This window comes from Podarcis gaigeae, assembly GCF_964106915.1.
Source record: "Podarcis gaigeae genome assembly, chromosome: 7".
Taxonomy (NCBI): Eukaryota; Metazoa; Chordata; class Lepidosauria; order Squamata; family Lacertidae; genus Podarcis; species Podarcis gaigeae.
Window position 1 is genome coordinate 66,340,993 of NC_139683.1, and position 12,763 is coordinate 66,353,755.

Below are 12,763 nucleotides of genomic sequence, written 5' to 3' on the forward strand. Positions count from 1 at the left end.
CTGTTCAGACATGCACAAGAGAACGCAGAAATTTTCAGTATTTTTCTTACCTCTCCTGGGACTCTCATGGTTGAAGAGAATACCATTCACAGCAAAGAGATTGTAGGCCTCCCTGAAGTTCACCACAATCCAATATGCATATAGCTTGGCTGCCCCTATAACAATAATTGTAACTTATTTATTGAAAATGTTAATTTAACCCCTCTCCAAATAGGCAAAACCACATTATTTCCATCTTTCCATTTTTATTTTTATTTCACAAAGAGAGAGAATGCTTTAAGGAAAAACAAGTAAGGTTTTTAATGGAAATGGTAGCTTACATCCAACAAGCAGTGACAGATCACATTCACATTGTAGGATTTGTATTGGGTAAGAAATGTGGAGGGAAAAAAATGCAGAGTAGAATGTAGAAAATGTTACTGCCTTCACTTTAAACTTTGGTACAAAAGCCTTCAGTTTTAGCAGGCCAGCTTGTAAACTGTCGTTCCAGAAAATAAGTTAAGATCTAAAATTGGTTGCAACCTCAAGATTTGTGATGCCAGACTCCCATTTGCCGCGAACTTTTGTGCCTCCATCAGCACAAATAACTTTGTGCTTCATAACAGCTAATTAGGATGCAATATGTAGGCAGGGACAAGCATAGACATAAGCTTACATACTTACCATATGGTGATCTGGGATAAAAAGGAGTGGTCTCCTTTTGCGGTATTTCTTGCACTTTCCCATAAAGCTCACTTGTTGAAGCTTGGTAGAACTTCACAGAGTCTATGAGGCCGCATGTCTTGATAGCATCAAGCAACCGTAAAGTGCCAATTCCATCAACATCAGCAGTATATTCAGCCAAATCAAAAGATATCTGTCACAGCAGAAATAAAGACAGAGCAAACACTAAAATACTTGGCAAAATGTTTCAGCATTAAATTGTTGCACTTAAGGTTTCAACCATGCTTATTAGCAAAACTGCAAGATTGCATACACAAACACACATATATTTGCCATAGGCATATGAGGCATTTTTTAATTTTAATTTTTGCAAATTTCATTCTTACATGCATATAGATGCAGAGAGATATATATGGAGCATCAGATAAATGTGGATCCTTTTCTCATGGATCTTTTTTCTGTCCTATTTCCTGAAGAGAAACTATCTGAGTGTGTGTTGCTATGCACTGATTTCACTTCTAATCTGTACAAAGTTATTCATTAGACTGATATTCTAATCAGTAAACTTCAGGTTAACCTACAATGAAAGCCACAAAAGTATAAAGGAAAGAAGAATGTCTTTTGTTTGCTAAATTAAAACCACAATCACAAAAGTTGCTTAACACTGAAACTGAGAAGGCTATTGCTACCACCATTCACATTACACAGGGAATAGCATCTTGTCTTTCAAACTTTCATTTGCAATATGAATTGCTCTACTTTAGAAGCAGAAATAAAATTTGCCACTTCGATTCAGCAAGTCGGAATACACTTAAATGTACTTTTGTGCAAGTCACACGAATCTTTCTAGAGGCCTCACACGTCTTACGTCTTTTATCACCCACATGGCTGTTGGAAAATCGGAAACTAAAGTTTCTTCCACCTCCGCCACTCTGCCAGATGGAGCTTTATTTGTTGAATTTTCCCCAATTCTACTATTAAAGGCACAGGAACCTTGCCAGAAAAAGGTGGCAGCTTTACCCACAACTCAACATTCCCCACGGCTACTGAGAGGACTCCCCAAGGACCAAGGATATGTATTAGCAACCTCTCCAGGAGCTAAAGCTTAATATAGACAGCTGAAGGACAAGGGATTGCCTTAAAAAAAAAAAAGACTCCGCTGCAAAAGGAGGAAGATAGGGCAGGCCTGCATAAGGCTGGAAACCCTAAAGCAAATAGAGATTTGTGGGTCTGGTTTCCTGAGAAACTGCTTTTATTACAAGTGTATATATATATATATATATATGCTTTCGTAGATTTTCACGGGTACAGGAATGCAGGTTTTGGTGTCCTCGGGTGTCTTCCCGTGTAAAAGTTGGGGTGTCTAGGCGACGTTTCGACGAGGTCTCACTCGTCATCTTCAGGCTGGTGCTTTCGGCTTCTTGTTACTGGAACAGAGCGGGATCTCAATGTTTGAGTTCCTATAAATACTGTAGAGGGGGTGTGGTGTCTAGCCTCCAATGTTCTGGGCAGAGAGGAAGTTCCCAGGCTAGTGTGCCTTTTCTTCTTTTGTTCCTTAATTACTTGAGAGATACCTTGAGTGATTTCTTGAGTGATATCCTGAGTACCACTTAGGTGGGTCATTAGGTGTGGATTAGTTGCTAAAGTCTTTGTGTCTTGACCTCTTGAACTTTGTGAAGAGTTTTCCTGAGAAGATGGCTGTATTGCACTTAGTTGTGCTTTGGCTTGGCTTCGTGTATAGGGGCGAGCTGTGGTTTTGTGGCTTGTGTCAGCCAGATCTGTGTAGGGATTGCAGGGGGGTGCAGCATCCGGAGGTGCCACCATGGATTGGCTACTGGATGGTGTCAGTAATTCATCTGTGGAGAGGGTCTGGGTTTGGGTCTGGTGTGGTTGATTGGTGTTGGCGTTCTGTGTGCCTCTGGATCTGGTGTCAGTTTTTGTGGGGAGGGCTAATTTCCAGATGTCTGGCAAGCGGGATGTGTCGTCACGCTTGTTCATGTTGTGAGGGTGTTTCTCTATCTCGATGGCTTCCATGATTATTCTCTTGTGGTGATGTTCCGTGTTAAAGAGCAATTTGGAATCTGCAAAATTAATTTCGTGTCCTGTTTCTTTCATGTGTTGGAAAAGAGAGGAAGTTTTTTCTTCTTTTTTGACGGCATTCTTGTGTTCTGCGATACGTGCATTTATTCGTCTGTTTGTTTGTCTATATATATATATATATATGAAAGGTCCAAAGGTGAAGTCATTCTCTATTCACTGATGGGATAATGAAAGAGATCATTAAGTGGTTGTCATAGCAAGGGCGGCATAGTTGGACAGGATTGGTGGTGCTGGCATGCATGAGATTCCCAAGGGGTGACCATACCACCCTGTCCCCTGCATATTGTTTTCTTTTAAAAGGCTGAAAACAATTACCCCCAAACCTAGCCAGGACTGACAAAATATTGGAGTCAGTATAAGGCAGTTCCTTATAGCCCTATAGAGTTTTACACATTATTTCCTACTGAAATATGTAGATGCTTTTTTTGTGTGGGAAGGTTCATGTTTTTTTCACACCGTGCAAATTTTGGATGTCTTTGCCAAATTACAGCACTGCATATGAGCCCCACAGAAAAGTATTTTTAGGCCGCCTACTCACACGTACCTATTTTATTAATGTTTTGCTTTGCTATAGCCTACAGTCTTGGTTAGTAAAAAATGTTTTACATTCACTAACCAAGTGCATAGGCTCAAGCAAAGCAAAACGTCAATAAAATAGGTATACAGTGGTACCTAGGGTTACATACGCTTCAGGTTACATACGCTTCAGGTTACAGACTCCGCTAATACAGAAATAATACCTCAGGTTAAGAACTTTGCTTCAGGAAATTGTGGAGCGGCAGCGGTGCAGCAACAGCAGAAGGCCCCATTAGATAAAGTGGTGCTTCAGGTTAAGAACAGTTTCAGGTTAAGAACGGACCTCCGGAACGAATTAAGTTCTTAAGTACATAACCAGAGATACCACTGTATGTGAGTAGGTTGCTCTGAGGTAATTCTTAATTACTATAGGTGTTTTCAGATAGATGACAAATTCAAGACCTCTGTATCTTCCTTCCAGACAGGGATGGAATATTGGCATAACACTATATTTATGTGGACTTCTACTAAAGAAGGAAGTATTATCATGCGCAAAGGATTTCAATTGAAGAGATGTGTCACTTCTAATTGGGAACTGTAACAAAATGTTGTGATGTATACCTAGCACATTTGATGTCACCCCATCTCCACATACCAGCATGGCTAGAACTACAGCACTTCTTTGGGGGGCTGGCTTAAATTCCAAACAGCAGTCAAGTTTGAGTCCCCTCAACTATACAAAGTTTTTCTTCAAGGGTCACCTCATGATTCCAACCTCCCTTATTCCATAACCCCTAGGCTGATAGGAAGCAGGATGTTTGGTTTCCTTCAGCTTAGCCAGCCAACTGAGGGCCGTACAAATATATAGTCCTCTGACTGTTATTGTTATCATGTGGAACCAATATATTTCAACTCAGTTTTCTATCACCAAGTTTAGAGGAAGTGACATACGCAAGCAGGAAGTATTCACTAAGATACGGTGTCAATTGAAGCCATGTGGTATAAATGAAATAATATAGAATCATAGAACTGTAGAGTTGGAAGGAATCCCAAGTGTCTTCTAGTCCACTGCGATGCAGGAATATACAGGTGGATCAAACCTGTGACCTTGGCGTTACCTGACCACGCTCTAACCAACTGAGCTAACTGGCCTTTTTGTTATTATTTAGTTTAACAAAAGCGTCCAATGAGCTCAGTGGTACCTCAGGTTACAGACACTTCAGGCTACAGACATTTCAGGTTACAGACTCTGCTAACCCAGAAATAGTACCTCAGGTTAAGAACTTTGCTTCAGGATGAGAACAGAAATCGCGTGGCGGTGGCACCGGGAGGCCCCAATAGCTAAAGTGGTACCTCAGGTTAAGAACAGTTTCAGGTTAAGAACGGACCTCCAGAACGAATTAAGTTCTTAACCTGAGGTACCACTGTAGATCAATACATCAATTAAAAGAAACAAGACACATAAAAAAATACTACAGCCTTTACTAAAATGCCCCACCTGAAATGCCTGTTGCAAAAGGAAAATCTGCATAACTGTAAACAAGCAGACTGTTAAAATTTAAATGATAAACCCCTAACGTTCTCTCCCACAAAAAACCCCTGGGAATTTTAACCTGTACTGATTAGAGTTCCCACTACTATGGGAAGAAGGAGCACAGAACAAATACGAAACAAAGTAATATGCAATACATCAGCTCGCCCACTGATTGCGAGTCTTGGAAAATATCCTCTTGGAGGGAAATGGGCTGGGAGCATGGCTTGATATGAGGTGTCCTCCTCTCCCCCACAACAGTACTTAATCCAGGTGCCTGCTGACTTGAGCACTTCTGCCAAGTTCAAATCAAACAGAAGTTTAGAGAGTAAAAATAAAATAAAATACAACACTTGGGAGTTTGCCAGCGGAGTACATAATATAGGTCCACCGATATCCTCCCACAATCTCCCACAGTGGTACCTCAGGTTAAGAACTTTGCTTCAGGATGAGAACAGAAATTGTGTGGCAGCGGTGCGGCGGCAGTGGGAGGCCCCATTAGCTAAAGTGGTACCTCAGGTTAAGAACAGTTTCAGGTTAAGAATGGACCTCCAGAACGAATTAAGTTCTTAACCCAAGGTGCCACTGTATCAGGTTTCTCAAGTCTTCCTTAGCATTCAATTATCCTTGGTACAACTGTCCTAACTCTTCAGTGATATCAGAGCAGCCAAGTCAATAGCAATCAGAAAGGAGCCCAATGTCTATCTGGGCTCATGATGACAATATAGCAGGAGATCTAATGGTAGACAGAGCATTCACAGTTCCTCTGCGTGTCAAAGTTTTCTGTGACATCACAGCAGTTCGGCCATATGACACCTACGCCCGATGAACATGCTAGTTTGCATATCAGGTGATTAGATAAACATTATGGGCTCTGGTGGGATTATAATTCCTTCTTATATTTTAAATTTCACTGCATCTATTATGTTTCTGGGTTCACACACACTATCTATGCACCTTCGCTATTAATCTCTCCATCACAGAAGGAATGAAAAGATTTTACAGCAATAACATACTGATGTGGAGGAAACAACAAGGAAAAATATAAGGTGGTTTATTAGAGAATGTAAAAACTTCAGAATGGCTATTAACCTTTGTCCCAAGTATGTATTCACACATGCAAAACAATCCAAAGCATGTTTATCTGCAGCAAAATACAGCTGAGTTCAAGAGAATTTACTGCCTAGTAAGGATGTTTAAGATCGCACCCTTTTGCTATTAATTTGAAGAAGCTGAGGAACTATCAGGTTATATAGGGCAAGGAATTATTTTTTTTTAGCAAATTGTTTGAAGCCTCAATTAACATAAATATTTTAACAGTGGGAGAGAGAATGCTAATATTTTTCAACATCATTTTTCAAGAAGCTTATCACTCTCACACACCCAAATTCTGCAGGGCAGCCAGGAAAGGATTTACAATTTGAAATGTTCCAACATCAATGATCAGTGACATAGAAATGCTCCGTACGTTTTCATATATGGTGAAATCCAGCTGTCCTAAAGGCTTTAAACATCTTTCCCCCCGTTTTTTAAAGCCCCAAAGGGTGGTTTTGCAAAGTCACTAGAGAACCTTAGCAAGGGAGTTGTAAAAGGATAACCAATTCATTTTACTTTATAGGAGTCATGGGAATCAACGACAATGAATAAAATGTGGGAGGGAAAAGGTGACTTTGAAAATTTCCTTTCAGTGTTTTGTTATTAATTTTTATACAGACAGCTGAATAAATGGCTGGTTGACATCTAATTCCCTTTTAAAACATTGTGGAAGGGGGGATTCTTGGGTTGTCTTTGTTTTTATTTTTAGTATGTGTTTTGTGTCTTTTTATACAGGTACTGTGATTTTATGTTGTGAACTGCCCTGAGATTGATGGGTATAGGGCAGTATAATAAACAAACAAACAAACAAACAAACAAAATAAATTATTTTAATCAGTATTTTTCTTTTTTCAAAAAAGGTAGCTTCAAGTATGCAGTATATCATGGTAGTTCTGTAAATTTACCACTATATCTTCAGAGTGAGACTATTTAAATGAAGAAAACTGGCAATTTCTGAAGCAATGGACTAGCTTCCTTTGAATTAACCAGACTTAACCACAACCTGCCACTCTGAACACCATAACAAAGAGTTGTTGACCTAAAGAAAAAAAAAATTAAACTCTTCCTCCCAGTCACATAGGAGGAGGAAAGTGGGAGTACACAAGCCTTGGGAGAGCTAGAGCCATTCACGTTGAAAACCATGACTTAGTGTGACATCAGAACATTTCTTACATCAGTACAGTGACCCATAGATTTTGTTCAGCTACCTACTTTTTGTGCTGTGATCTCAGCGCTGCACTGGTTCATCCTGCTGCAAATGCCATGAAGGGAAGGCTTGACTATAGTAGTTCACACTGATTTTTTTAATTGTAAGGTTTTGTGGTATTTTTTTGCTAATAGTTAAGCTGTGTATTGCATTTATTACTTGCTGTTCACTGCTCTGGGGTTCCCTTGGGATGTTCAGTGATTTATAAATATAATTAAAATGAAAGTGTGTGTGAGAGAGAAAATATCCATCATATAGGATGGAGCTTGAAAAAATAAAGTTTAGGACTTTGAGAATTTTCTAGTATGAGATGAAACTGAAGTTTCCATATATATATATATATATATATATATATATATATATTTAATGGCAAATAAGGTAATGGGATGGAATTCTGCATCAGTGCAAGATCTAAAGAAAACACACAGAGTATCTCAGAAAGAAAGGAAACAGGCATGTTACAGATTTGGGTTACAAATTTGAGCACATCTCTGTTTTAAGTTTCATTTACTGTGACTCTCCACAGCAGTTTTATCAAAAACTGTCAGTACTTCTATGCTTTTCTTCTTATTAAAATTGCTGTTAGGAATACTGTGCTCAGAGTAGATATAATTTTTCCATATACTGACAGAGTTTAATACATTTCACAAATGAAACATACACCAAGGTGCAATCCGTCGTTGTCTTTAAAGGTTCAGCAAGTACAATGAAAGGAGAGGTTAGGAGAAAGTGAGCAACGTTTTCCTTAAAAAAACAAAAAAATATATATATTGCTATATTATCATCTTATTTTTCTGTCAACTTTTAAAGGGAGGAAAGGGATTAAGGAGTAAGGTGGTTAAATGTATTCTACTTATACCCTTGGTCATAAGGAAGGAGATTGCATACATAAGGATCTACGAGTCCGCTGGATGAAGCCCATCTAATCTATCACCCTATTTACACAGCGGCCAAACAGAGGCCTGTGGGAAACCCAGAAGAAGGACCCAAACACAAGAGAATTCTCATTTACTCTGTAGGTTTACAGCAACTGGTATTCAGAAGGATGCTGCCTTTGACCATAGAGACAGAGCATAGTCATTATGGCTAGTAGCAATCCAAGCTGGTGGCCATCGCTGTGTCCTGAGTGAGCAAGTCCTCCAGTTTAACTATGCACTGCATGAGGAAGTACTGTCTTTTATCTACCTTGAATCCCCCAAGATTCGACTTCATTGGATGTCTGTGAATTCTAGTGTTATGAGAGAGAGAGAGAAACTTAGCTGTCTGCTTTCTCCATTTCATGAATATTTTTTATAAACTTCTATTCATGTCACTTTTACTTGCCTTTTCTATAAACCACCAAGTGAAGTGCTCCCCTTGAACATCATGCTAAATACAGCAAACACTACTAAGCACAGAATGAGTCAATTATACTGCCGCTCTTAAAAATTAGTATTATTTTTCATTCTTATATTTGTGCAAGAGAGAAGCTGAGTGCCATTTTCTGTCAGATTAACTGACCAAAGTGGATCCCATTCTCCGTTCAAAACAGAAAGCAAGCTCGTTTTGTCTCCATCGGCTCACAGTATGTAATTTAGAAGCTACTGAAGAAACTTTAGCTAAGATATGCAAAAGTAAAATATACCCAAATGCCTTAAATATACAGACACATTTAGGAAGGAAGGAAGCCAGCCAGCCTGCCTGCCTGCCCGCAAACTTATGTAATTACTTGTGTGCCTCTTCTACCTATTTTCAAACACTTGTTACCTTCCAATGAGAAATCTCAAACTCAGAAACTTAGGGTCTTTTGCTACACCTGTCCAGTTAACGTAAAGAGAAAGTAATGTATGAACTAGGGAGCAGCCCATATTTAGGTATAAGAAGTCTACAAAATATCTATACACAAACACATGGAGTATCTGTTAAGAGAAGCAGAATTATCTGCCTGATGCTCACACCACCTCATGTTTAATGCTCTGAATATACAAGAATAGGCCTTCCTTCCTTTGGGTCCTAACTGATGTAAAATAGGCAATGTCAGTGTGCATCTTGACAATGACAGCGGCTGCTTCATGCTAATGGAAGCATTTTTCATTTTTTGTTGCGTGTGCTTAGATTTTTTTTACTTTGCTTTCTTTATTCTTAACAAATAACGTGAACCATTCCGATGAAAGAGTGAATTAAATGCAACAGATTTATGCTAACCACATCCTGTCTCCTGCATAAAATAAGGGAAGGTAACACATGCAACAACTTTCTATAATTTACAGTGGGTGTTATGCAAACACAGATTGGCCAAAGGATTTAAGAGTTGTATCCAATATTAGTCAAAGCAGACTAACTGAACTTAATGGACTCTACTGACTTAGGTCCCATAATCTTATTGGGTTTGCTCTGAGCAGAACTTTGTTAGATACAGTCCATAAGATATTAATGGGACAAGTTATGTCATTGAATGCCAATGATTTAAATGCGGATTGAGTGTAGCTAACTTAGACCGGATCCAATAATAAACACCATCATATCTTTCAGTTTTTGTTTTTATGTATAAGTCAGTAACTTGGGGGTGTTTTCATTCTTCAGCAATGTAATGTAAAACAAGCAGTGAAGTTTACAAAATTTCCACACATTTCAATATACATTGGCTCTCTGTTTTAAATATAGACACGTCTAAGCATAAATAATTATAGTGTGTTCCAAAATAGCAAGCAGACAAGTTCCATTGAGTCACAGAAAATTAGTGCATCTTGATATTTTCAGACACCTTTTTTTGGCAACATGAAAGAGGAAAAACCTTCCTAGTAACAAGTATGTAATTCTACAGTGGCTTTAATCCAATCTATTTAAACACGCCATTTCAGTGTTACACAGATCCTGCACAATTTATAGGGAGTTTCTTATGCTACATAACTCAAGTGCATTACAAATTAACAGGCACCCAAGAGCACACAATACAACAGGGAGTTTATGTAATTTGAGACTAAACCACATAATTAACATAATTGCATTTGTGTGTGCTTAAAAGCATTACTGTTCCCTTAAACTATCTATTGACAAGTTTTTAATCTTGCTCCTTTGAAAACCACTGAAAACACTGGTCTCAAGAAAGCATTCAAATGAACTGAAAAGAAAACTATGCACGGTAACAGAAACATTTGCTAAATAGATGTTTTTAAGCACAACTGAGGCTCCAACACTTTGGCCACGTCAAGAGAAGAGAAGACTCCCTGGAAAAGACCCTGATGTTGGGAAAGATGGAGGGCACAAGGAGAAGGGGACGACAGTGGATGAGATGGTTGGACAGTGTTCTTGAAGCTACGAACATGAGTTTGACCAAACTGCGGGAGGCAGTGGAAGACAGGAGTGCTTGGCGTGCTCTGGTCTATGGGGTCACAAAGAGTTGGACACGACTAAGCGACTAAACAACAACAAGAAGAAGCACAACTGATGCAAAATAATAAATCCCAATATATACAATAAATAACAGTATTTAATTTGCACAGTAGCTTTATTTTTAAAAAAAATTCTTACAAAAACATTTTGCTGTTGTTTTTTTCAACTCTTGCATATAAAAGTATGACTTTCTCTTGACCGCTTTAGAGCACAATTTCATGCATGCTTATTTAGAAGAAAGTCCCACTCTGTCCAATTGGGCTTACTGCCTAGGGCAGGGGTAGGCAACCTAAGGCGCATGGGCCGGATGCGGCCCAATCGCCTTCTCAATCCGGCCCACGGATGGTCGGGGAATCAGCGTGTTTTTACATAAGTAGAATGTGTCCTTTTATTTAAAATGCATCTCTGGGTTGTTTGTGGGGCATAGGAATTTGTTCATCTTTTCCTCTTCAAAATATAGTCCGGCCCACCACATGGTCTGAGGGACAGTGGACCGGCCCACGGCTGAAAAAGGTTGCTGACCCCTGGCCTAAGGAGTGTGTTTAAGATTCCACCCTAAATCTACATACCCTAAGAGTTTGAAGGCAGAGATCTGAACACAACCATTTGGATGTGCTTATCCATAATTGTACTTTAGTTACCAATAAGGGCATTAGCTATCATGACAGCAAAAGCAAAGCTACTTCTTTAAAGGGGTAAAACCTACATAAGCAATTACAAATGCCTACGTACCTTATTTTCAAAAAAACGCACACCTTATTCCCAGTCAACAAGTAATTCGTGCAATTAGGTGTGTTTCCACTTCATCTTATCAGGGAGGACAATCTTAAGCAGTATTACATTTCATGTAAACAACTTAGTGAATAATAGTGGCACTCAAAGTACCATGCCACAACAAAAATACATCTCACCAATGTTTTATCATTCAGCTAATAAGATAAGCCTTAAAAGGACCTGTGCTGTTAGCTTCAGGTACCCAAAGGCAATTTGGAAACTGTCTTTCTCAAAAGTGAATTTCCAGGCAGACTGTGTCTTATGGTCTTTCCTCCGTCCTCTGCATATCACAATTCTCACAATGTATATAGCCTGTACACTTCAGAAAGCTAAAGTTGAGAAACAATGGATTTCTAAAGACGAATACTAATAAAACACTCCAAAGACCACAAATGATAAAATACGACATGGCTAAAGGTAAGCCTCTGAATCCTATCTTATAAGGAAAATTACAATAACTGAAATAGAAGTGAAACTTTGGACTTGGGTGAGTCTTAAGGTTGAAGGAACTCTTACTATTCCACACAATTACATACAACTTCCAAATTGTGAAGCTAACCCAAGGAATCATATAAATTAATAGCTAGTAATTTTCACTGTAGAGAAAAACATAGACCTGAGAACTTGTAAAGAGCTCTTCAGTAGTATAGGAGCCATCAGAATGATCCAGATGGCAAATTAATCTGAATCTGCTTCTTATTCCTACAAAATTTATGATTTGCAAAAAGGTGGGTGGGCAGCAATCTGAAAGCCTGGCATATGTAGAGACCACAGTCAAAAAAACAATTTGGCTATCCAGAAAACGGCTACAATATCAGGGAAAATAAAAAAATTGCCAAGACCAGGCACTTAAAATTCTGCCTTACACTGTACACGGTTTCTTAAAGGTCCAAATACCACAGGAAATAAGTGCTTATCTGTGAGAGCCAGAAAAACAACAAAGGTAAAGGGGTTCTTTTCTATTCTTTTGCTGTCCTACCCCCAACTGTGAAGTGTTTGGCGCTTCCTCTTAGTCCCAGCCATTTCGTAGTGCATTTGGCTTTAATCAGGTGGAGGGCAGGAACTCAACATCCTGCAGCCTTGCTCTGATTAGGAGGAGTCAAATTCTACAAATTGGCAGATTTCTTCCTTTACCCTTGCTTATTTGATGAATCATTTGTTTTAAAGTATTTCAAAAGGAACATTAGAAGAGAAGCAGGCTCGGCTTGTTACCATTTTCAAGTCTATTTATAACTACCCCACTGACAAGAACGCAGACCATTTCACCTCCATAAACCAATATTTTAACAGCCCTCCTAAATTAATGCCACAGAGCAATTATGCTGCAGAAAAATGTGCTGACTACTGTAACCACCAATCTATGAGATGTCATAAACAGGGTACAAAAAGCTAATACAAGTTAGTGGAGCTCAAAGGCGGTTTATTGGTGCAAGGTCTAGTAATTTCAGTGGAACTCCAGCGCTGTGAAAATTATTTCAGGAGGAACCGACTGATAGTAGCTCTCT

At 39.0% G+C, this 12,763-nt stretch overlaps 1 protein-coding gene across 2 annotated transcripts in view; it reads right to left on the reverse strand.

The window, feature by feature from the left end:
- GMDS (GDP-mannose 4,6-dehydratase) overlaps positions 1–12,763 on the reverse strand; it is a 286,374-nt gene that overhangs the window by 206,934 nt on the left and 66,677 nt on the right. For both annotated transcript variants that reach the window (XR_014566298.1, XM_083747392.1), the window contains exons 5-6: positions 664–856; positions 51–155 (exon numbers count right to left, since the gene is read on the reverse strand). Coding sequence is in view for 1 of the 2 variants with exons in the window: in XM_083747392.1 (XP_083603518.1) it covers positions 51–155; positions 664–856 (298 nt within the window). In the remaining variant the exon portion in view is untranslated. The remainder of the gene's footprint in view (positions 1–50; positions 156–663; positions 857–12,763) is intronic.